Source organism: Temnothorax nylanderi, unplaced genomic scaffold (genome assembly GCF_030848795.1).
Source record: "Temnothorax nylanderi isolate EJ_2023f unplaced genomic scaffold, tnyl_v1.0 TNYL_tig0431_pilon, whole genome shotgun sequence".
Lineage (NCBI taxonomy): Eukaryota > Metazoa > Arthropoda > Insecta > Hymenoptera > Formicidae > Temnothorax > Temnothorax nylanderi.
In genome coordinates this window covers 75,715-103,143 of record NW_027249493.1, presented here as the reverse complement: position 1 = coordinate 103,143, position 27,429 = coordinate 75,715, and the positions used below count along the sequence as shown (strand labels likewise).

At 31.6% G+C, this 27,429-nt stretch overlaps 1 protein-coding gene across 1 annotated transcript; it reads left to right on the top strand.

The window, feature by feature from the left end:
• Window positions 1-240: 240 nt before the first annotated feature.
• Window positions 241-26,196, top strand: LOC139782635 (uncharacterized). The gene is made up of 7 exons (XM_071721649.1): window positions 241-520; window positions 588-1,069; window positions 14,035-14,287; window positions 14,371-16,530; window positions 17,750-17,887; window positions 21,817-21,930; window positions 25,647-26,196. Exons 1-7 carry the CDS (start codon window positions 241-243, stop codon window positions 25,730-25,732), a joined length of 3,513 nt encoding a protein of 1,170 aa, XP_071577750.1. The 3' UTR covers window positions 25,733-26,196.
• Window positions 26,197-27,429: the final 1,233 nt, after the last annotated feature.

Below are 27,429 nucleotides of genomic sequence, written 5' to 3'. Positions count from 1 at the left end.
ATGTCCTTTATCGGCTGAGCATTTAACGGCGGAAGAAGCTGTACAAACATTACCGCAAGTAAAAGGGCATCTTTGATAAAAAAATATCCGGATAAAATAAATCAAAATCACCGATATTTTTATCAAGTTCAAGGACAATTAAATATAACGCAGCGAAAATATTGTATTTTTACTGTATGGACCCCAAAAAGTTTTAAAACAGTAAATGTTATTAGAGACGATACTTTTTGGAAAAATAAGATGCTACCCTTTTTAACACGCTTCTATTACGAATGCATGCTTCCGGAAATCTTGGACAGTCGCCGTAATAGGCACATGCAAATAAGGATTCCGAGTTATATTACAGAAGCACAGGAAGCAAGTAAGAAATTAAGTAATCGAAAAACTATTGAGCAAAATGCAGTAAAGAGCGAAAATGTCATTAATGAAAATAACGAAACGTTAAAATGTGACATTTCGCCGATGAAAACAGCAATTACCACTGCTATGATTGCTCAAGATATGGAGCAGGACGATGATTGTACATATATTGGTACAAGCTACAAGCAAGATATAACCGAATAAGGCAAGACGAATACTAAATTTAGATGAAATTATTATACCTATTTTCATTGTGGAAAAGAATGTCTTGTCTGGCGACGAACTAACGGACAAATCGATAGATACATTTGTACGCATTGTGAGACAAAATACTCCTTTTGAAACGCAAAGTGTACAGTATCAAGGATTGCCTGATTATATTGACGCTAGTAAGAGCGATAAAAGCTTACAAATAATTGGAGGAAAAAGTCGATACTCTGAAGAGGGAATTGAACACTGGCGATGCATATTTTGTAATGGCACCAAACTGTTCGTATATGACAGTATACCTGGCTGTACATACGACAGATTGGTGCTCAAGGAAAGAGAATATATAAAGTGTCGATATCCAAAAATAAGGCAAAGTGATATTATTTTTGAGAAAGTCGTTGCACAACCAGACGGTACAAGTTGCGGAATTTACGCCGCAGCTTTTGCCACAACTGTAGCCTTAGGAGGCAATCCTTGTGATAAAAAATATTCCAAGAACGTAAATTGCATGAGACAACACTTTCTGAAAATTATAAAGGGAAATAAACTGTTGCCTTTCCCAAGACGATGAAAACGTACAAATATTATTTAGAAAGTTACAAAATATGTTCTGACGGTACTTTTCAAATAAATGCCAGAAGCGTTCTTACACACGGTACTGATTATTTAAAAAATCAGAAGCGTCTGTTCTGACAATACTGACAAAGTAAATATTAGAAGCGTCCATTCAGACGGTACTGATTATTACAAATGTATCATTTGTACATTACAATCGGAGAGACGGAAATATATTGGTTGCGTTCTCACGGGAATGGGCGTTGGAGGGGCCCATTCTATTTATATTATATTAGGGACTTGAATAAGTTCTCGCTGTTTCCCGATAGATGGCGTTATCTTAGTTTTTTTTAATCAGGCAATACTACAGCCAACTTCATCGTGAACCTCCACCACTAGGCTCGAAATAACGGTATATGTTATTCCGCCGAAGTGTAAACAACATATTTTTTTATTGCGTTAAACATGTCGAATTTCGTGCCAAAAAAAGAATATTTGCGGGGAATTTTACTGCATTACTTTTTTCAAAAAAAATCTGCAGCTAAAGCACATAGAATTCTTGTGGAGACTTACGGCGACTATGCTTTGTCGGAAACAACATGCAGAGATTGGTTTAGACGCTTTAAAAATGGGTCGATTCGTGGATAATCTCGAAAGATGAGGCGTTCTTTCGACGTGGTATTCACATGCTGCCAGAAAGATGGGAGAAAGTAGTGGCCAGCGATGGACAATACTTTCAATAACAGGTTCTTTACTAATTTTTTAAAATAAAGCATTCATTTTTACGAAAAAACAGCGAGAACTTATTCAAAGTCCTAATAAATATATAAACAGCACACACACGTATATATAATATATATATATATATTAGGGTGTCATTTTAGGGCAACTTTTTTTTCATTTCACGAATAGCATATATACTTCTAGGAAGGTAAAATAAGATACCTGGTAAAGTTTGAGCCCTTAATATTAATATTAACAGGTCGCTCATCGCAATTTTTTACTTTTTATTCAGTAAGATGGAAAAAATTTTATAACTATCTGACAAACAGTAATGCAGCATTTTTCTACATAGATTTTTTGTAGTAAATTTACCGCTCTACAAAAAAGGTCTCTTATATTTTTGTCATAAATATAACCGTTTAGACGATATTAAAGTTTAAAGTTCAAAGTTTTAACCTTAATATCGTCTAAATGGTTAATTTATGAAGAAAACACAAGAGACCTTTTTTGTAGATTGTTCAATTTTCTACAAAAATATGTATTGGTTATTTCATAATTATTGATAGTCGATATGATACAAAATTCATAACAAGTAAAAACAGTTTTATAAAATTTATCAAACTTTAACTTTGAATATCTTTTGAACGGTTGAATTTATGAAAAAATGATAAGAGATCTTTTTTGTAGAGCGGTAAATTTACTACAAAAAATCTATGTAAAAAAATGCTGTATTACTGTTTGTTAGATAGTTATAAATTTTTTTCCATCTTACTGAATAAAAAATAAAAAATCGCGATGAGCGACCTGTTAATATTAATATTAAGGGCTCAAACTTTACCAGGTATCTTATTTTACCTTCCTGGAAGTATATATGCTATTCGTGAAATGAAAAAAGTCGCCCTAAAATGACACCCTAATATATATATATATATATATATATATATATATATATAAAATAAAAGTTTGTGTATGTTTCATTATTCATTTTCGGTGAAAAAAAAAACATTAGTAACACCGAGAACATATGTTCATAATACATAATGCGCATATACATGCAATGCATATAATTGTCGTCGGCGCTATAATTGCGTATATGTACATATGTGTATATATATATGTCGTAAGGTTTGTTCCAGGTCCACATTTTTTTTATAGTTGAACTGCATTTACAAATCTAATGTATAACGCTTACAAAAGGCTATTTTATTATGTATACGATATATTATAAAATAAAAAGAATTTTATATGCGGTGGTTGTTTCCAGGTCTTTTTAATATACTGGCAATTTCCAGGTCTTTTTAATAAACTGTTAATTTCCAGGTCCTTTTAATAAACTGGTAACTTCCAGGTCTTTTTAATAAACTGGTGATTTCCAGGTCCTTTTAATAAACTGGTAACTTCCAGGTCTTTTTAATAAACTGGTGATTTCCAGGACTTATAAATATTTAAGCAAAAGCTGTACAGGGAAGGAGTATATTATTATATGTACATTCATTTTACGGCTGTTTATTAACTGTCAAGGGAAAGGGGTAGACTTAACTTCAACTCGGCGTATTTTCGAAGTGTGCTGAAGTGATCTGTAGTGTTATTTTAAGCAAATATCTTTTTATTTGGAAATGCTACGCAAGAATTCTCAACGTGTCAATTCTCAACATTTCTCGCTTATTCTCCATTGGAGAAAGTTCTTATTTCTACTGCGACGGTACATCACCACCGTCAACGCGGAGTTCTCGGCTCAGGGACCAGGAGCCTTAAGTAAATCAGATTACGTGCTGTTTTTTTAATATCTTAACCTCAATATTATAATGTCTTAACCTATTTCTCAATGTTTATATTACTTGTCTAAGTAAATCTCTATCAAGTTCGATAATCATAAACAAATCATAAATCTAAGTCCTGTAGTTTTATTTAAATAGTTTATTTATATATATTATTACAACATAAATTGTAACGCAACTACCTGAGACAAGACAGTCAAAATGTCAGGCGTAGGTATATTTTTTTCATGAAATAAAACATTTTACTTTTTGCTAAAAAACAGATACTATAATAAAATACGAAATGAAATTATGATCTTTCTCTTATAGACTTTAACTATTCCTTATTTTGTACTCTTTCTAGTTGCACAAAGTCGAAATTATAGTTTATTGTTACTCCTTGTCTTAATATATATCTTATTAATATCTATCTCTATATTTCTATTACTTATGTTCTATTTTTTATTTATATTATTATATCTATATAAATCTGCAATGCATATTTTATAATAATGAATAAATAATAAATCCAAATTGTATTGTATTTTACTTACAATAGCAAGACAAACATCATCATAATACATATTATAATGCAATCACCTATAATAATACAATTAAAATTGTATACGTTGAGATTTTGTGCCCTTCTTAAATGTACAAAATCGTGATTTATAATTTGTTCTCACTGCACATCTTAATATGTATCGTGATGTCTATCTTAGCATTTATATCAATATCTATATTTCTATAACTATATTACTTTCTTAGTATCTACGTAAATCTGTAATGCATATTTCATAGTAATAAATAAATCATAAATCCAAGTTGTATTGTGTAACTTTACTTAGCAAGATCATAATACATATTGTAACATAATACATATTATAACACAATCATATATGAGATAATACAATCACAATTATGGACAGTATACTTTCCCTTAGATTTTAACATTTGGCTTATTTTGTACTTTTCATTATTGCACAAAATTAAAATTTGCACTATGTTGTTATTGTCCATCTTAATATCTATTGTAATATCTAGCTTAATGTGTCTATTTTAACATTTTAATGTTTATTAAAACTTCTAACTAATATCTATCTTAAGTCTATTGTAATGTTTAGCATAATATATATTTAAATCTGTAATATGTATTCGATAATAATAAATACGTCATAAATTTAAGCCGTATTGTGTAATTTTACTTAACAAGACTCATACATTATTTATAATACACAATGTAAAGCAGCTATCTAAAATAATACCATGAAACCGTAAAGCATAAAGTATACATCCTTTTCTGTTTTTAAAAAATAAAATATTTTAGAACTTTTCCGTTCAGAAATAAAATTTAACATAGACAATGAAAACTTTCTCTTAGACTGCAACATTTAACTTATTTTGTATTTTTTTTTTTATTAAACAAACTCGAAATTTGTAATCTCTCTTAATATTTGTCTTAATATTTATTCTAATGCCTATTTTAATGTCCATCTTAATAACACATATTCGATAATCATAAATATGTAGTAAATCCCAGTCTTATGTGCTCCCCGCTTTACCCGCTTTTTCACGTATTTGAAATAGCTGTTTACTCCCCGCTTTGCTCCCCGCTTTACCCGCTTTTTCACGTATTTGAAATAGCTGTTACTAGAGCCACGAGTGACTGCGTTCAGCAAAACATTTCTTTTACTACGAGTGCGTTTAGAGAACACAACAGTTGCACAACGGGTAAGTAATTTGTCAACGTAAGGACTCAGACACAATGAGAAAAATAAGGAATAAGATAAAGGAATAAGGAATAAGGCATGTTGCATCTCACTTTAAGGCTGATTAATAGAGGCCGTAACCGTTGATTTAAGATGTAATCTTTAAGAAATTGACCAATCACAGTCGATTAGTCTTCTCACATTCGACTGTGATTAGTCAATTTCTTAAAGATTACAGCTTAAATCAACGGTTACGGCCTCTATAAATCAGCCTTTAATGTACGTGTACTGAAGTGAGATGCGACATATTCCCTTATTCCTTATTCCTTTATCTTATTCTTTAAGCGGGGAGCACACACTTCTGCACAACGCATAATGCGTAAGCATAAGGAAATTGATTGGTCCATACACATGTGCATAAAGCCCGTATCACACTACGGATTGGGATTGAGATTGGATTGAAATTTAATCAATCAGAACAGAGAAAACTGATCTCAAGTTTAGTAAACTTAGCTCTGATTGGTCAAATTTCAATCCAATCTCAATCCCAATCCATAGTCTGATACGGGCATAAAGGCCATTGCACGTAACAAAGTTTTAGTCATAATCGTAAAGCCCGTATCAGACTACGGATTGGGATTGAGATTGGATTGAAATTTAATCAATCAGAACAGAGAAAACTGATCTCAAGTTTAGTAAACTTTGCTCTGATTGGTCAAATTTCAATCCAATCTCAATCCTAATCCGTAGTCTGATACGGGCATAAGGTTGTAAAAAAATAGACCAATCACAGTCGATTATTCTCCTCGCGCTTGAAGAATAATCAAGTGTGATTGGTCTATTTTCTTACGGCCTTACGATTAAAACTAAAACTTTGTTACGTGCAATGGCCTTAAGGAAATAGACCAATCAGTTTTCTTATGCTTACGTATTATGCGTTATGCAAAAGTCTGTGTTCCCCGCTTTATTTTTGTCATTGTGTCTGAGCCCTAAGGCTGAGTTTCCACTGAGCGCGTCACGCGTCGCGTCGTCTGTCGTTAACCAATCTAAACATCCCGTCACAAGTAATGTAATAAAATGGGATGTTTTGATTAGTTAACTTGTGATAACGCGACACATGACGCGCTTAGTGGAAACTCAGCCTAATTGGTCTAGATTTTGGAATCTAAGTAAAGGCCAATAATCATTAAGTGCAATTTCATGTTGACGCTTGACGCTCATTTTCAGCGAGCAAAAATCTTCAGAAATAATATTTTTTATTTATATAGATATATAAATTTATTTATATATATATATATAAATGAAAAATATTATTTCTAGGGTCACGTGGCTTCGCTTTGACGCTATTAAGGTCAAGAAATGAAGTTGAATTTATTCAACATCCAGCGTTGACGTTGAGGCTAAAGCTGGCCACACACACTTTTCGTAGAACGTAACAGTAAGATTTCGAACAACGCGATTGGTCGAAATCTTACTGTTACGTTCTACGAAAAGTGTGTGTGGCCAGCTTAAATCGTCGTTGATCGTCCCAGTACAATCAAAAATGGACTTCGAAGTACGTAAAATATTAATTATTTTCAATATCTCCAAGTAGTAATATTTTACGGATATATGCAAAATAAAAAATATTATTTCTAAAGATTTTTGCTCGCTGAAAATGAGCGTTGAGCTGATCGAGCGTCAACGTGAAAAGGCACCTTTAATTGCTCACTGATCACTTGTGTCTCCTGAACCCAACCAACTATTAAAAGTTTTCTTTTCGAATTAAAATTCGATTATTTTTTTAGATTTAGAAGAATAATCCAATCCGAGCTCAGAAAACTTCCAACTGTTAGCCCGGGTCTACAATAGGTGTTTTAAACTTTTAGCCTTAAGAAATTGACCAAACACAGTTGATTATTCTCTTCAAATTCGAATGTGATTGATCAATTTCGAGAACAAAGGCTTGTCCACCTCCGTGAAGTCAGCTGTCGTACTAACACTTTCAATAATTTTGAATACGTTATTTGATTGCTAGTCGTTTGCTAGATCCGTGTATACAAGTATTGTTCTTATTTTATCGATAAATTGTCCATATTTTATTTGTTAATAACTCGTAAATTATCTAGTAACTTTAGTTCTAGTGACTTTTTGGTGACTCAACGCTCATGTGCCGTTCTTAGTTCGACGTATGACATATATGTAAAGTGTTAAATAGTAAATAAACAGGGGATCAATTATGAATCTTTTCCCCTAGGGTGGAAACGTGAAAAATGAAAAATCTCTTTCTATTAATGTTAAATAGAAAGAGATAGTCATATAAAACTTTTTACTTTCCACGTTCCACATTAATACATGATTGACCCCCAGATGTTTATCTGCAACGTTTATGTACATACATACAACATGTAGCACGTGTACCACTTAACAGGTATGCAACTTGTAAAAAACACGTCTTAACTAAGAACGACGCATGAGCGTTCGAGTCACCTAAAAGTCACTAGAACTAAAGTTACTAGATAATTTACATGTTATTAACATAAAATATGGGCAATTTATCGATAAAATAAGAACAATACTTGTATACACGGATCTAGCAAACGATTAGCAAACGACTAGAAAACGTTTTAACACCGAAATATTCACCGAAATCATGAGTAAAGCTTCCAAATGGCGGTTACACTTGCCCCCATTTTAATTTCCATTTTTTGTCAAAAATAATTAATATATAAACAAAATAAAAAAAACATGCAAACATTAGCGAACGACTAGCAATCGAATAACGTATTCAAAATTATTGAAAGTGTTAGTACGACAGCTGATTTCATGAAAATGGCTTGTCACTACTGTACATACACGCACATATACATTAGCTGGCTAGGAATATAAATGTTTTATACATTCTTCAAATATGTGTTAAGACTAGAAGCACATTGATTTTTCAATACACAAAGCAACTAATCACAGCAATGATGATGATTCCATAACATTTCACAAGATTCTGAAAGCGGAGACTAATATTGAACTCTCGCTCAACAGAATCTCATGTTTTGTAAATGGATTTTCTCTTGATGTTTGACAACAGCTAGAGACCTTTGTTATTATGGATGCATAAGATATTTTGTTCTCAGCTCCTGTAAAAGTAAAATTGACATTTAATAATCTAAATTAAAAGCATTATATATTAGAATTTTAAACACAGGGTAATTATAGGGTGCGTTCCACTTAACGCTCACAACGCTCTTAGAATCATTTCATCTTTGTTGTTTGTCAAATGTTAAATAAGGACGAATCATGCTCAGAAGCGTTGTGAGCGTTAAGTGGAACGCACCCTATAATTAGTAGAAATGTTATCAGCACTAGTACATATCACTAATAAATACATCTCATTATAGTTTAGTAAACAAATAATGTTAAGATTAAAAATTAGAATCTTACACTGTGTAATTGCATGTTTTTTACAGTATTGCTATGTATTGCGTAGATACATTGACTTGTCATTTGTCGGAGTAATATGATAGTAATTGTACGACTAAATTGAAAAAGACTAATTAATTATTAGACCATTGCTAAGAACATTGCTATCACTAATGTGCAATCTTAGATTAATAAGTATTAAATGCAGTAAGCAACACTTGTAAGTAACAGTAATAAATCTTATTATGTAAAAAGAGAAAGAATTTTGCTTTAAATTACTTATATATGTATGTAACTTACCTCATATTTTGACTAAAGTACACTTATTCAACGCGCCACTTTGTTTAAAAAACACTTTGTTTAAAAGTAATAATAATACATTGAAATGAGGTGACAGCGTGAGGTTAGAAAACGTCACATTAATCGATTTCATACCAGAGATTATTGGAATATACGTATTTTTATATATATTAGATTCGTAGGACTGATTTTTGCTTGATGTGTAATATAGTGATTAAACATCAAGCAGAAATCATACCTACAAATCTGTATATTGTATTATATTCCATTACCCTTTAGTATCGATTGATATGACATATTTTCCATCAACATATAGGCCGGTATTCATAGTCGGTTCTTATCCATGTCGGTCCTCTTATCGGTCCATACACATGTGCATAAGGAAATAGACCAATCAGTTTTCTTATGCTTACGCATTATGCGTTATGCAGAAGTGTGTGCTCCCCGCTTGAGGCTATCGCACACGAATTGCCATAACCATAAACGCAAAACGTAAACATAAGCTGAAGAACCAATCAGTATATTGCTTTAGCTTTATGTATTCTAGAAGATAATAGAAATGATGATAAAGCAGAAGTAAGTAGAATTTTAACCAGTTGAAATCCTACTTGTTTCTGCTTACGGCCAACTGTATCATCATTTCTATTGTTTTCTAGAATACACAAAGTTATAGCAATATTCTGATTAAAGCGGGGAACACAGACTTTTGCATAACGTATAATACATAAGCATAAGAAAACTGATTGGTCTATTTCCTTATGCACATGTGTATGAACCAATCAATTTTCTTATGCTTACGCATTATGCGTTGTGCAGAAGTGTGTGCTTCCCGATTAAAGGGCCTCGCACACAAAATTGCATAGGCTGCATATGCATAGCATAAAACCGCTAAACCAATGAGCATCTAGCATAAAGTCGCCATATTGATTTACATAAGATGCTCATTGGTCCAGCGGTCTTATGTTATGCTTATGCAGCCTATGCAATTTTGTGTGCGATGGCCTTAATTCTTCAGCTTATGTTTATGTTTTACGTTTATGGTTATGGCAATTCTTGTGCAAAAGCCTTTAGTGCCCATCTACAATAGGTGTTTTATGCCCTAAGCCTTAACAAATTGTTCAATCGCAGTTGAATTTGAGGAGAATAATTGACTGTGATTGGTCAATTTCTTAAGGCTTAGAGGTTAAAACACCTATTGTAGACCTGGGCTAAGCTTTAAGAAATTGACCAATCACAGTCGATTATTCTCCTTAAATTCGAATGTGATTGATCAATTTCTTGAGGCCTAAGGCTTAAAACACTTGTTGTAGACCCGGGCTTAAGGCCCGCGCACATAGAAAAACTTAAGCAGTAAAACTTGAGCAGTAGTAAGCAAATCAGCCAATCACAGTTAAGAACTTAAGACATAACATACCCCGTGTTCCTTTTTTACTGGCAGTGCTGAAAATATATAGTTTGCGTCACGTAACTATAGATTTTCAGTACTGGCAGTGAATAAAGGAACACAGCCATAAGCGGTAGCGCATGCAAATTTGATTTCCTTACTGCTTATACGTCTTACTGCTTAAGGGTGCATCCATGGAGAAAGAAAAAGTTAAAAGTTCGACAACTCTCTTTCTACAATCGCAACTGACAAGCGTAATCAGAAATAACACTTTTCAACTAAAAACCCGGGCACATATAAACACTTAGGCTGCATTCCCATGGAGAGAGAAATAGCGGAACGGAATTAAAACGGAATTCCTTTGATTGGCTAATATCCCATTTTGAGAGCCCCCACTTAAAGATTAGCCAATCAGAGTAAAGCCGTGATCAGACTACGGATTGGGATTGAGATTGGATTGAAATTTAATCAATCAGAATAAAGAAAACTAACTTTAAGTTTATTGAACTTTGCTCTAATTGGTGAAATTTCAATCCAATCTCAATCCCAATCCGTAGTCTGATCACGGCTTAATTCCGTTTCGCTTTTTTTCTCTCCATAGGGATGCAGCCTAAGTGTTTCTATGTGACCCTGTCCTTAGTTGAAAAGTGTTATTTCTGATTGCGCTTGTCAGTTGCGGTTGTCAAAAGAGAGTTGGCAAACTTTTAACTTTTTTGGCGACAGCAACTGGCAATCGGCAATCAAAAATAACACTTTTTAACTAGTAGTTGTCATCGTTCGCGACGTATTGTAGAATGGCCCTAAGACCGCGTCTCAAGTACAATCTTAAGACGTCATGAACCAATCACAGAGCCGTATTAGCATCTTAAGACATTAGATAGTTTTGAAATAAGAACCGACTGAATACTGGCCTGGGGGCCTATTATGTATCTTGAAACGAGGTGAAAATGCGAGAAGTGAACAGATTTACTAGATTTCAACCAATAAAATTGTAGATATTCTAATGAATTCTCTCACTTCTCGCATTTTCATCTTGTTTCAAGATACATAATAGGCCCCATGAGCGTCCCTGTCGCAAAATACTGCTGTAAAGTGAGAGGGACTATATAGGAGGCCTATTTTGTCTCTCTTGCTGACATCTCATTGGTAAAGAGGGACAAAATCACCAATAAGAAGTCAGCAAGAGAGACAAAATAGGCCTCCTATGTAGTCTCTCTCACTTTACAGCGAGCGCGTATTTTTCGACAGGGACGCTCAGTCCATTCTATATGTCGATGATATTTTCTAACCTCACGCTGTCACTTTATTTTAATCAATGTAGACCAAGCATTCCTATATACTTCTGGTATACCAGCATTTAAAGTCGGATGTTGGCAGTTTAAGACAGAGCGAGGTAGTTGATTTGCGTCTAGTGCTTTCTCACTCTAGCTTAGAGCAACTGTTAAGCTGGATTCAGACAGGACGCGTCAAGCAGCGAGCAGCAACCAATCAGCGAGGCGATATTTTCTACGCCACTGCTGATATCACCTTGCTGATTAGGTTGCTGCTCGCTGCTTGACGCTTGACGCGTCCTGTCTGAATCCAGCTTTAGGCTGGCGTCCCATGAAGCGGATAACGCGGAAGCGGAACAAGCGTATCACCAATCATGGGACCGTTTCGACGGAATCTTTGACAGGGTTCTATCAGAACGATCCCGTAATTGGTGATACGCTCGTTCCGCTTCCGCGTAATCCGCTTCATGGGACGCCAGCCTTATGGCTTCTGCACACAGGACGCGGAAACGCTTGCCGCGCGGCAAGAAGCGACGCGGTAGCCAATCAACGTATTGCTTTTCCGTAAGAACCAAAAGTTTATTGGCTACCGCGTCGCTTCTTGCCGCGCGGCAAGCGTTTCCGCGTCCTGTGTGCAGAAGCCATTAGGGTGCGGTCACATGGATTGATATTTTCCGTGTAATTAGCGAGCCGCTAGTGTGATACGGGCATAATACAGAAATTATGACTACGTTTGCACGGCCCGATTTACGCTGAAGTTATAATATCGATGTTGTAACTACTGACGTTAAATGCCGTATAAACGCTCTTTTATGACGAAGTTATTACATCGATGTGATGACGTCGTCGTAAAAGAGCGTTTACACGGCATTTAACGTCAGTAGTTATAACATCGATGTTATAACTTTGGCGTAAATCGGTTCGTGTAAACGTAGTCATATTATCTGCCTCTCACTCTACGGGTGCGGTTTCCCCTTCCACTGCTATCAGCGGTCCATTCGATATGTCGATCTAAATGCAATAACAATATAATCACTTTGACGATAAAATAATTAATATATTTTGCTAAATAACATGACATTATCATTAATGGTTATTTATTTGGATATTTAAAATATTTGCATTTAAATAATTTCATGTATAGCGGCTTTTAGTGAACATTAATCAGTAGGCCTATTCTGTAATTCTTAACGACAGTTCCATTATCTTTATATTGTCATTGCGCAGCTTTTTTATCATATATAAAGCGTCGTCTACAATGGCAGCAGGAGTATACAGTAAGACGTAAGCAGTAACTTATTGACTAATGGGATTATTACAATTCAAGAATAATTGACTGTGGTTGGTCAATAGCTTACTGCTTACGTCTTACTGCATACTCCTGCTGCCATTGTAGACGACGCTTAATATCTGCGCAACGTAAATATAATAATGAAAATGTCGTTAGGAGTTACAGAATAGGCTCACTGTGCACTGGTGTAGTGCGAGTGATCGCATTTGCTAATAAATTTTTGGTACTATAATAGTAGTACATTTCGGAACACACTAAATAATAGGGAATAATGCGTTAGCGAACAGACGATAAACAAATGAACATCTATCACGTTGCTGTGCAATACGACTATAATCTGCTATTCGACGGTTGAGACGTGGGAGTGAAAGTTATTGTGTCATTTTATAGATAATCGTTTTACAAATATATAGATTAACTTGTTAAATATGTTCGCAATAATTAAATTTTCCGATCATATGTATGATGTATGTCGAACTAAGGATATTAGAAAGGTAGACAAAGATACTTGTATTATCAAGTATCAAACAGGAACAAGATATTCTGCACGTCTTTTGGGAATAAATGGTAATGAGAAGCTTAATTTAAAATTGATATTTATGTAATTTATTATTTAGTTATTTTTATTAAATTATTTTTTATGTTTTTATTAAATATTTTTTTATGTTTAACTGTACAAGCATTGATAGCAATTATTTTTTAATTATGTTACATTTTTAGATAATATTGAAATACTCTTAGATATAAAGCAAAAATTAAATAATAATTTACCTAAGTTGCAACTTCCGAATACTTCAATTCTTGAACATATCAGAAACACAGACTTACAAGATTTTTTAGAAGAAAATATAGACTACGATAATGTTGAATATATTCACAATGAAGATATTTTAAGTTTTTCGAATGATAATTCAAGTCAAGTGGAAATGTATTGCACGACAAAATGTACAGATATACATTCATCAGAAAAATCAAATATGGTAATGTATAAAGCTGTATTTAATTAAACTTATTGTTTTTATACATAAGTTCTGTTATATTCTATAATATGAGAAATAATCATGTATTACATTTTCAGACACAAAATACAGATACATCTGCAAATACTTATTCTGACGATGAAGTTCGTAATGATTACATAAATGAAGATCTAGATCTAGATTATAGTAATTCAGTATTGGAAAAAATAAATAAAGATGTTTATTTCCATTCTACAGTTTTGAATAAAACTGACGATATATTATTGCCTATTGACATTGAAAAAATTGAACAATCTTATGCTACTACAAGTCAAAGCATAAAATCTTTATCTTTTATGGATACAAGTACTGGTAAATATTGCTTTAATATCTTTTTCTTTAATTTCTAATGAAGAGTTATTGCTTCTAATAAAATTATTTTAATGTTTTTACAGGAGATTTAGGAAGTAACAATAAACAACAAATAATAGAAATAAGAACTAATATTGATAATAGTAATGATACGACAGACTATGAACCACGTGTTAGCAGTAGTTATAATACGGAAGATACAAAAACTACAGATATCAATTATAATACAGAAGATACAGAAACTACAGATATTGATTATAGTACAGAAACTACAAATGTTAATCATAATTCAGCTTCAACTTCTAATTGCAATAGTACTTTCTGCAATTCTTTACCTAATGATACAACAGTAAATACATCTCTTGATACATCTATTAAACTTAATGTAGAAGGATTTTCTGCTTGTGATGACGTTAATATGTTTGTTGAAACATTACGTGGTCCTAAAGGTCAAGGTAAAACAAATTTTTGTTTTTTCTGTCATAAAATGCAAACAAAAATAGTTCGACACTTGGAAAGTGTGCATAAAGACGAAGAAGACGTAAAAAAATTTAGATTTTTGCCAAAAGGTAATGGCGAGCGTAGAAAATTTATAGATTATTTAAGAAGAAAAGGAAATTTCCTGTATAATGTAGATCCACAGTTTAATACTGGAAATATAATAACATGTAGACGACCACAAAAAGAAAAGAAACGAGACGCCACAGATTTTGCACCATGTGCTAAATGTAGAGGCTTTTTTGCCAAAAGTAGCCTTAGACATCATTTTAAAATCTGTAATGAAAAACAGGGACAAACTGTTAAATCAACTCTTGTTTTGGCACGTAAAGTAGTTGGCCGTATTCATAAGGAAGCTTGTCAACAGCTACGAGATCATATTCTACCTGTAATGAGAGAAGATAACGTAGTACGTCTAATTAGATACGATCACCTCATTATTTGTTATGGCAATAAAATGTGTAGAAAATATACTTTGCAACATCAGCATGACATGATTAGAGCTCATCTTAGACTTCTTGGTCGTTACTTAATTACTTTGAAGGAAATTGATTCAGAAATAACAGATTTTGCTTCACTTTATGATCCAAAATTTTATAGTGCAGCAATCAAGGCAGTAAATATACTCGCTGGTTTAAACGAAACAACAAATATATATAGAGCTCCTACTGTAGCTTCTAGTCTTGGTACATGCATAAAAAAACTGGGTAAAATTTTAGAAACTAAGTGTATTAAGCGACATGATAAAAACAGAAAAGAATGTGTTACTGACTTTTTATCTTTGCTTGAAGAAGATTTTGGATGCAGTGTAAATAAAGTTGCAGTAGAAAGTCGAATTGCAAAAAGACGCAATGAAAAAGTGATTCTTCCATCGAAGAATGATATCATTAAATTGAATGAATATGTTGCAAATTTACGCAAATCTTCATATGAAAAATTACAAGAGAAATATACATATCAAGCTTGGTTAACTTTAGCAAAGGCGACTCTTATTTACATTCAGTTATTTAATCGCCGTAGAGCAGGTGAAACTGAACGATTATTAATAAGTGATCTCAAAAAATGTGAGAAAATTGATGAAAGTGATGAACAGTATCGGAAGTTACGTCCAGAAGATAAAGAAACTGCTGACAAATATAGGCGCATAATTATTCGCGGAAAGCTTTCAAGATCTGTCCCATTATTATTAGATTTCGATATGCGTAGAAGCATAAAAATGATTCTAAAATTTCGAAAAAATGCACGTGTTTCTTTTGCAAATCCATATGTATTCGGAATTCCTGGATATTTTAACAAACGTTACAAATTTCTTAGAGCATGTATGTTAATGCGTGAATTTGCTCACGAATGTGGTGCTAAACGTGCAAAAACATTACGGGGTACAAACCTACGGAAACATATTGCAACAACATGTGCAAGCTTAAATTTACCAGAAAATAGAATAGATAGTTTCGCAAACTTTATGGGACATCATGAAAAAATTCATAGGCAAATATACCGTCAACCTGTAGCAGCAATTGATATCTTAGATATGTCTAAAGTTTTAGAAAAAGGTCTTGGTATAGATGATGAGAAAGGGAAAGAAAATGTTCACGTCTTCAGTTATAAAGACATTCCAAAAGATGGAAAGCATAAAAATATTGAAGATAGTTTTAAATTATGCAATTATAATAACAAAAATAATTTAAATCAAGATACATCCAAAAAGAATATTTCGTTTGAAGACAGTGATACTGAACAATGTGGTAAGTTTTTTACTGTATAATTTCAAATTCAATTATTGTCATATTTCAATATCATTTACTATGGCTATAAATTCGGATTGTACTTTATTATAATTATAAAATATTTTTTCATTAATTTAAAATTGACTGGGTTAAGTCCATTCGCAGCGTGTTTTTTCGCTGGTGTACCAGAAGGTTATTCGTAACCAAAACTTTGATTAAATGCGCATATATATCTTTAAAATACTTTTTTTTAGTAAATATATATTGAGTTAAGATTTATTGTCAGTTTTATAAAATTAGATTAGAAGAATTTCTCTATCGCAAGGTTAGTATAAGGAGAAATATTTTATAAAGAATTTATTTCCACTATGTTTATCTGTTTAACTTAATTAAAAATTTGATAAGTATTAAATAAAATTTAATAATATTGAGTAATTTGGTTTATTAATAATTGATTATTGTGTAATGTTGCTTAATTACATTAATAACATTTTCAGAATAATAATTAATTAATATTGATTAATTAACCACTAATGGTACATATACTTTGTTCATTCTTACAAATTGACACCGTTTTTAGCAAACAGATTTTGTTTTATGAAAGATTTTCTCCACTGTGATATTCCACCTTCTAGTCACTCTCATTTAAAATAATACCCACCTCCAATTTAAAATAATATATGTAAATAATTTAAAAATAGTAAGTTTGCGGAAAAAACCAAAATTCAATGTTGTAATTAAAACAAAAATCTCTTTGCATACATAGATATTTGTGTGTTTGCAGTAAATTTTATTAATGTTTATTCCATTTAACCCCTCAGTTGTCACACGGGGTCAAAATGACCCCAACCAATTTTCAAATAGCTGCATGCTGTTGAAACTAACAGTTTAAGTAGACCGCAAAAAATTCTAGAATTAAGTTTAAACATTGTAGAATGTATTCTTATTATAAAAAATTTAACTTTTTTAAATAGCATCATGTTAAAAAAAATCTTTTAAAAAATGTTCATAAAAGAGGTGTGACAACCGAGAGTTAAAATGCTAATTCTGCAATTAGATAATAAAATATTCTTTAATTTTTTAAATAAAATTGTGGTTAATAATAAAGTGAGTTTAAATTAATAAAAAATTTGTTTATAAAGTGTCTTTTGTTAAATAATTGGATAATATTAAAATAAATAATATTAAATAAGTTCGCGCAAAATGCATTTGTAAAAAGTATCTAAATATTTTACAGATTTTATGGAAAATAGTCCTAAATATGGAAACATGGATAATGATGAAGAAGATTACGATTATGAAAATGCTAATACTGATGAAAATAATGATACAACAAATGACTTTTGTGACATTGATGATTATGAATCATATGGTGGTAAGCATTTCTGTTAATAACAGTAACATTCATGGCCCCTAATAAATATTTCAGACAAAAGTTGTAAGGTCAAATAAAAAATAAATAATGGTAAAATCAATTTTTGAAAAAAATCAATTTTTTGAGATCACATAAAGGTCACTACCATTTTTGTAAATAGAATCGTATGATTTTCTGTATATACAATTTTACTTAAAAATGGCAATAACTTTTATATGATCTTGAAAAATTAATTTTTTTGAAAATTGATTTTACCATTATTTGTCTTCCTTTAAACCATATAACTTTTGTCTGAAACATTTTTCCGTGTCATAAAAAATAAGTGGCATTTTCAAATATACGAGTTGTGGACCATCCTGTATAGTAAAATATACAGGGTGAGTTTGTTAAAGTATTACAAATCACTTATATCTTGGAAACGAAGCATTTTAGAGAAAAATGTTTTATATTATACAAAAGTTTTGTGACTATGAGGGGGACATAAGATGGTGTCTTGATTTAACCTTTGATAATTGTTTGAAGATCACACAAAGATCTTTAATTTCTTAAATAAAAACTCTTATTTTTCAAAGCATGTTCTTGGTAGCTTACTTCTAGAACTTTTCAAAACATTATAAGAAAGCTCTCTTTTGTTAAGAATTTCCTGATATTTCAAATTTTGTCATGGTATTTGTAATATGAAATATGAAATATATCTTGTAAAGTATCCACTTTTTCATGACTTTACTTTGATACTTTTATACGTAGAATAAAGGAATCAAGTGTAAAAAATACATAAAAAATTATTTTAAACAATTTGATTGCAAAATTGTAAATGTAAAAATTAATATTATTATTTGATTCCTTTCATTATTCTACATATAAAAATATGAAAGTAAAGTCATCAAAACATGAATACTTTACAAGATATTTCATATTTTATATTAAAAATATTATGACAAAATTTAAAATATCAGGAAATTTTTAACAAAAGAGAACTTTACTTAGTATACTTACTATAAGTTTTGAAAAGCTCTCGTGGTAAGCTACAAGAACATGTATTGAAAAATAAGGGTTTCTATTTAAGAAATTGAAAGTGACATTTATGTGATCTTCAAACGATTGTCCAAGGTCAAACCAATAACACCATTCTATGTCTCCCTCGAAGTCACAAAACTTTTGTACGAAACATTTTTTTCTAAAATGTTTTGTTTCCGAGATATAAAGAAAAACCCTATTTTTAGCCACTTTTGGGCCTTTTATGGTCCTCAAATGATTGATAGTGCCTTAACTGACTCTAAAATAAACATAATATATTACTTTTGGATATATGTTGTCAATATTTGATACATTCCGATACGTCTCATATGTTCTTGAGCATGAAATCAGTCATAACTCAACGAGAAAACCCTACTTTTTGTATAAAAGTGCCTATTTTTCGTCGATTTCTGGATTTTTGGTTATTTTATCTAAGTTTTTTTGCATATGATTGGTAAATGTGAATATAAATATAATAAAAAAAATTGTACCTCTTATACATATATTTCAAAGAAATCGTTCATTTATTCAAATATATACATTTTCATGAAAAAAAATTAATTTTTATGATTCCATGATCGTCTCTTTAATCCTCCTCGTCACTATCTTCCTCAATTACTGGTGTTACTTCTTCGAAGTCAAACAATGTTGTAAGTATCTCAGCTGGTCGAATAATCCTTGACAAGTATCTTGCATGAGACAGGTAAAAAACTATGGCGATATCAGGTTGATATTACAAATCTTATTTACAATATCAACCTGATAGTGTGGGACTCAACGGTGTCAGACGTTATTGCTGTAACGGCGCTAATGGTAACAGAACTATAGGGTGTTGCTCGCATATAGCCGCCATAGTTTTTTACCTGTCTCATGCAAGATACTTGTCAAGGATTATTCGACCAGCTGAGATACTTACAACATTGTTTGACTTCGAAGAAGTAACACCAGTAATTGAGGAAGATAGTGACGAGGAGGATTAAAGAGACGATCATGGAATGTTAAAAATTAATTTTTTTTCATGAAAATGTATATATTTGAATAAATAAACGATTTCTTTGAAATATATATGTATAAGAGGTACAATTTTTTATTATATTTATATTCACATTTACCAATCATATGCAAAAAAAACTTAGATAAAATAACCAAAAATCCAGAAATCGACGAAAAATAGGCACTTTTATACAAAAAGTAGGGTTTTCTCGTTGAGTTATGACCGATTTCATGCTCAAAAACATATGAGACGTATCGGAATGTATCAAATATTGACAACATATATCCAAAAGTAATATATTATGTTTATTTTAGAGTCAGTTAAAGCACTATCAATCATTTGAGGACCATAAAAGGCCCAAAAGTGGCTAAAAATAGGGTTTTTCGCATTTTTGAGTACGGCCCACCATTCCGAAAAATCTGAAAAAATTCTAATACATGTAGAACACTAAAATATACAATTTTCTAGAGTAATTAGACCTGCAACTATCAAAGAAATTAGAAAAAAATTGATTCAAATATTTATTTTATTTTTTTAGGTTAGGTATTCAACGCGCCTAAAGCTCAAAAAAATTGTGTGCTAAGTACTTTTTATAAGCTATATTCTCAAATTTTTTCAAAATTTTTAACATGAAGGAACCGGAGAAAAAAACTAATTTTCAAAAAAGCGGTTTTTTGGTGCCACTAGGAAAAGGTTTGTAACACTTTAACTTATTGTTAGACAGAAGATTTATGATAGTATTTTTAATATTTTATAAAATTAAAATTATAAACTTACGCAATAGATGTTTATTGCGTTAGTTTATATTAGAAAGAATCTTATTAAAGAATATTTGACAAAAAATGTTTGTCAATAAAGTATATTTAATTCAATATATTATATAGTAGTCAAGCTATTTTATAAAATTACAAATTATAAAATTATAACTTATTTATAATAAAGAGTATATAATAATTTTATTACATATGTAATGTAAATTTATTACATATGTAGGGACAAGTATAGGACATTTTACGTAATTTTATTTGCTAAAAAATTATTTTATTTTAACTTAATAAAAAAATGTTTTTTATAAATATTTTTATATAATAGTGTTGAAAGGGTTATATTTTATAAATATATTTGTTTTAGATAAAAAAGTATTAAGATTATATTTGCTTTTTAAATAAAAATATGATATATTTTTTATATATTTTTAATACCAACTTTTAAAATAAATTTTTGAGTTTATAATTTAAGGTTTTTAAAATAAATTGAAAATTTATAAAAAGCCAAAAATGGTCTTAAGATCTACTCGATCTAATTAAAATAAAAATGCTTTTATTCTTCTCTTAAAAAGTATACATTATTATAGAAAGCTTTTATTCGTTTAAAGATTAACAGAGAAATATATAATATCAAACGTATCATTTATTTCGCATTTTTATTTTAAAAAGTAAATGTGATCTTGATGTATCAGTTTATCTAAAATAAAAATATATCTCCTACGTGGGTTAAATATTATCCAAAAAACTCACAGATATAAATCAATACATAATGTAGAAAGAATAGTATAAAACAAGCATTTATATACATTTAACTGAATATATTTTATTGACAAACATTCTTGCTTTAATAATATCTCACATTTATATAATTTCTCGCTTTCATAATATTAAAGTGATGCTTTAATAATATCTAACATTATGTTAATGTTTAATAAAATTAATAAAATGTTATATTTATTTACATTCTAAAATAAATTCAAAAATGTAGGACCTCATATTCTGTAAAATATAAGAAAAATAGCAAAGAATACCTATCATAAATTTTGTCCTTAAATAAATATAACATTATAAATCTTACTATATCGATATTATAAATTTAATTCGTAAATAATCTAAATTATTATATGACAATTTATACAAAAATTTTACAGAATCTACCAGCCAAAAAAAATGTACTTCTAGCAAGAATAAAAAAATTCTAACAGATAAAACAAATCAACAGAAAAAACATTCAGTTTTTAATTCTAAAAGGAAGAAACGTTCAAGTAAGTAATTTTTTTTCTTTAATTAAATATTTTTTATAAAAATTTATTATTTCGATTACAATGATAGTATTATTACAATAATAGTAGTTATTATTTTTTATTTATTTTATCTTTTCTTAATAAAAATAATATTACTATATTAATATCCAATTTTAATGTTTGTGTTTAATTTAAGTTTGCATTTACATTTACATTATTATAAAAAAGATAAAATTAATATTGGTCAGTGTTTTTTTAAATAAAAATTTTAACCTATTTAATTAATTCTACAGGATGTTTCTTTTGCACCATAATATCTCAGGAACCGATGATTTATTGAAAAATGTTTCAGACAAAAGTTGTTCAAATGAATTCGTAGAAAAAGATGATATAATAAAAAATAGAGGTTTTATTTAAAAAAAATCAAGTTGGGTCTTATTGGGTCCAAAGTGGGCGTCAGACCCCAAATTTAGTCAGCTCATCTGATAGCCTTTCTCCAAACCTTACAACTTTTGTCAGAAATATTTTTCAATAAAATCATCGGTTTCCGAGATATTACGGTACGAAAGTTAAAATAGGACACCCTGTTTACATGGTGGTAGTTAAGTACTCTAAAAGATTTTAACGGATGATTTCTCACACAAATTCAAGACAAAAATTTCATATGACCATATGTCCGAAACGACTTAGTTTTAAAAATACAGTGTCAAAATTGAAGGAAAAATTTCGTTATTTCAAAAAATTTCAAAACTCTCGGGTTATTTCGATAAAACTTTAAAGTTTATCAAAATAACTTGAGTGGTTTTCAAAATTTTTGGAAATAACAAAATTTTTCCTTTAACTTTAACACTGTATTTTTGAAACTAATTGTAAGCCGTTTCAAACATATAGTCATATAAAGTTTCCGTCTTGAATTTGTGTGAGAAATCACCTCTTAAAATCTTTTAGAGTACTTAACTATTACCTTGTATTGTATAAAAGATATATAGGGTACCGGTAATTTTTTACCATGCCGAAGTATGAAGGTAAATTAACCCAAACTGAAAAGAAAAGTTATGTACCGTTTTGCAAAATTCGCAATAGTTGCAAAATGGTATATGACTTTCCTTTTTAGTTTGGGCCGATCTACCTTCATACTTTGACATGGTAAAAAATTACCGGATACACTGTATAACATAATAGATTAACTCTATAAGAAAAACAGCATAAAAACAAAAAAGAATAATTGTCTCGTTACGTAATAGAAAAACTATAGAAAGATAAAAAGCCACTTAGATATTTTAATTTATTTAGAATTGTCCTCAGTAAGAAATAAGATTAAATTCTATTGTTATATAGTTTATATATGGATCAATCTTATTCTGCGTTGTCTTGAAAATCTAAAGTGGATTGATATTATTCAGATTTATATTGTCTTTCCTTTGGTATTTATTTGTTAACTGTTTTTATCTACCTTAGATAAATGTGATTCATATTATAATATACTTCATATATGTTTTTTAATTTATATTTCGCTTACTATTAAAGAGTATCCGAGAAAAAATGGGTATAATATGGTCAGATGTAGAAATACATTATTACCATTATTAGATACTAGCTGGTTACCCGGGCTTCGCCCCGGAGGACATATGTAATAAGACACGCAAATAGTCTCTCTCTCTCTCTCTCTCTCTCTCTCTCTCTCTCTCTCTCTCTCTCTCTCTCTCTCTCTCTCTCTCTCTCTCTCTCTCTCTCTCTCTCTCTCTCTCTCTCTCTCTCTCTCTCTCTCTCTCTCTCTCTCTCTCTCTCTCTCTCTCTCTCTCTCTCTCTCTCTCCCTCTCTCTCCCTCTCTCTCCCTCTCTCTCCCTTTCTCTCCCTCTCTCTCCCTCTCTCTCCCTCTCTCTCCCTCTCTCTCTCCCTCTCTCTCCCTCTCTCTCTTACCATTTCTCAATTCTTCCAATTCTCTCAATCTCTCTATTGATTCTTCATTTGAATTCATTTCATTATTTACTGCTTTTATTTCTGATTTATTTTCCATGATTCTGACATTTAATATGTGAAATTAGCAACTTATTCTACTTCTTCTTTTTCTCCTTATAGACAGACGACGTAATGTACATTTTTTTAAAAATTACGTATATTTTTTTAAACAAAAATTGGAAATGTTTCACTCTATTTTTTCCAATTTTTTTGAAGAAATAAGTGATTAAATCTCAAAGAAAAACTATAAAAAACTATAAAAACTATAAAAAAAAACTATACACATCATGGCTCTCCCCGGAAAATTCTACCCCTACTTCATATACTTTTGGTAAAATTTCGGTCCACTAACGAATGTAATTCGGTCAATTATTTCCCGAAAAATTAGATAAATTAAAAGAATCGGTTTCCAGAAAATCGGTAATGAAAAACTATACACATCATGGCACTCCCCGGGAAATTCTACCCCTATTTCATATACTTTTGATAAAAATTCGGTCCACTAACAAAGAGATTCGGTCAATTATTTCCCGAAAAAATAAAAAAAACCGATTTCTAGAAAATCGGTAACAAAAAACAATACACATTATGGCACTCCCCGGAAAATTCTACCCCTACTTCATATATTTTTAGTAAAAATTCGGTCCACTAACGAATGTGATTCGGTCAATTTTTCGAAAAATTGGAAAAATTACAAAAATCGGTTTCCAGAAAATCGGTAGCGAAAAACTATACACTTTATGGCACTCCCCGGGAAATTCTACCCCTGTTTCATATACAATTCTTTGAAATTTGGTCGATTATTTCCCGAATTCGGTAGATTATTTCCCGAAAAATTAAAAAAATTAAAAAAATCGATTTCCAGAAAATCGGTAACGAAAAATTAACCACGACATTTTCATCCCCGGGAAATTCTACCCCTATTTCATGTACCTGTGGTAAAAATTTGGTCCACTAACGAATGAGTAGTTCGCGTACATACATACAGACAGACAGACGGACGTGACTTATATGGTCAGATGTAGAAATACATTATTACCATTATTAGATATGAATGAATCTAATAACATATGATTATATATAATAAAATCCGAAAAAAATTTGGCGTGATATGATCTTATCTTTATATAATCATATTCGGCTTGATCTTATACAAGCCATCGACATATACTACTGGACTGCGCATACTACGTGAAAATCAATCTGCGTCATAAAAAAGGATAGAGCGCATGTGCGGCCAATATCTTCTCTTTTTATTCAACACTGTAATATTGGTTGAAAAGAGTCAGAGATTGACCGCACATGCGCTTTATCTTTTTCTATGACTCGGACCATTTTAGGCTACGGTCAACATGACGCTACAAATGTTTTGGAGCGTTCTTCTTCTCTTTCTTTCTTCATTGAAAGAAAAGAGAAGAGGAATGCTTCGAAGCATTTGTAGCGTCACGTTGACCGTAGCCTTAGTACACTGTTTAGATACGGATGACGCAGTCCAGTAGTATATGTCGATGGGTCAAGCCGAATATGATTATATAAAGATAAGATCATATCGTGCCAAATTTCGGATCTTATTATACATATAATCACATGTTATTAGATCTTTTCATATCTTACAATGTATTTTTACATCTTATACCACATTATACGTATTCATTTTTTCTCGGGTATTTATTTTTTTATAGTATTTAATTTTTAAATATTATAGTTTAACATATTATTATAATTGATTTATTTTTTTCTTTTCTAAAGAAATAATTCTTTATGAACGTTATTTTCAGCATCTCCATATGGAGGAACGAAAAAACCTCGGTGGGATGAAGAACAAAAAAAACTAGCACTCACTGCTTTCCCCCCCCCCCCATGAATATATGGCTAAAAAGAAATTACCATCGTTACTTAGTATAGAAAGATTTAGATCACAGAACAAATGTTTTAAAAATCGAAAAGCTCCAGTTATAAAAACGTGGATACATAATCAAATCAAGAAAGCAAAAGCATCAATAAAAACGGATACTAAAAGTTATTTGTATCGAAAGGAAATTAAATCGATTTTTGCTGATTATATCAGTAGGAAAACTATACCTAGCATAAATGAATGCATAATTGCATATAAAAAATCCAAAATTTTACAAAAATTTGGTCCAGTTGAAATACAGGACATGATTCTTAAAGAGATACATGAGCCTTAAGTAAAATGTTTCTTTTTATTGATTTTCTTCTGATACCTTTTATTTTGCAGGAACAAAAATACATTTGTATTGATTTTTTTATTACTTTCTATTGATTTTCGTGTGATATCTATTTTCTATTACTATAATAATATTAATTGGCAATACGTTTAAATAACCTTTTATTTTCTTAAAACAAAAGTCTTTTGTTTTTATAGACATTTATGATGTCTAACAAAGATAATGAAAATGTATGTAAAACATGGATAAATAGAAAATATTCTATTCAAAATATTTAAAAAATGTATTTTTATGTAATGTATTTTATACAGTTATAGTGTATAAAAAATTTTAATAAATACATAAAATAAAAATAATTGTGTACCTATGCTAAATATATTATCTATTTTTTTTTAAGTAGGGAAATCCTCATGGATACCATTGACCCCGGGGGAAGTCAAGGGTTACGCCGGACTCTTACCGGCTAAAACCCTATTGTGGCCACCCGGCATACAGGAAATTTCCTGGATACACTGTCGTATTTCTTTGGGGAAGTCCCACTGCCACGCGCTCTTCGCGCCCACGTCCAGGGGAGTCAGAAGGACCCTTTAACATACCGCAAAACCTAGAGGCGAAACGGGGCCACACCGTTCCGCCTCCCTAGCTCAGGAGAGTCACGTGCAATAGCCGACATGAACCCCCCGGTCCGTGCCGCCTACGACACTCCGGCGGTTACATGCCTCCCTTCGGGCCTTTGGTCAGGAACGCCCATGACTATCTGCTCGACGCGGGTAGAGAGCCTTCAGGAGAGAGAAGCGCCAACGAGTCATGTGATCAGCCCCGCGTGATTGGCTGGCAATTTGTAGTAAGGTAGACATTGCGAGATTGCGACGCTAATGTAGAAGAGCGCAGGAGAAGTGAGGAGAAGTTAGACTTTAACCTCTCCTCACTTCTCCTGCGCTCTTCTACATTGGCGTCGCAATCTCGCAATGTCTACCTTACTACAAATTGCCAGCCAATCACGCAGGGCTGATCACATGACTCGTTGGCGCCTCTCTCTCCTGGAGGCTCTGTAAACGCGGGCAGCGAGTCGATTCACTCGGGAGCGATAATGTATGATACAGGGCACACATTACCCTCTGTCTACGCAGTGTCATGAGCGGACCATCCCTCTGACCGGAAGTGAAGCAAGGGGACAGACACGGTTTAATCCGTGTCCACCCCTTCCCCCCTTGAAGTCCCGGGGACTACCGGAGGTTTTTTTTCTTGACGCAGGGAAATCTTCTACTACTGGGATCCCGGGACTAGCCCGGTTTACCCAGTAGCCCCAAAGGGGAAGACCCCCCTGTCCTCCGGGAAGAGGACAGGGGGAGTGCCGGATTCTATGCATGTA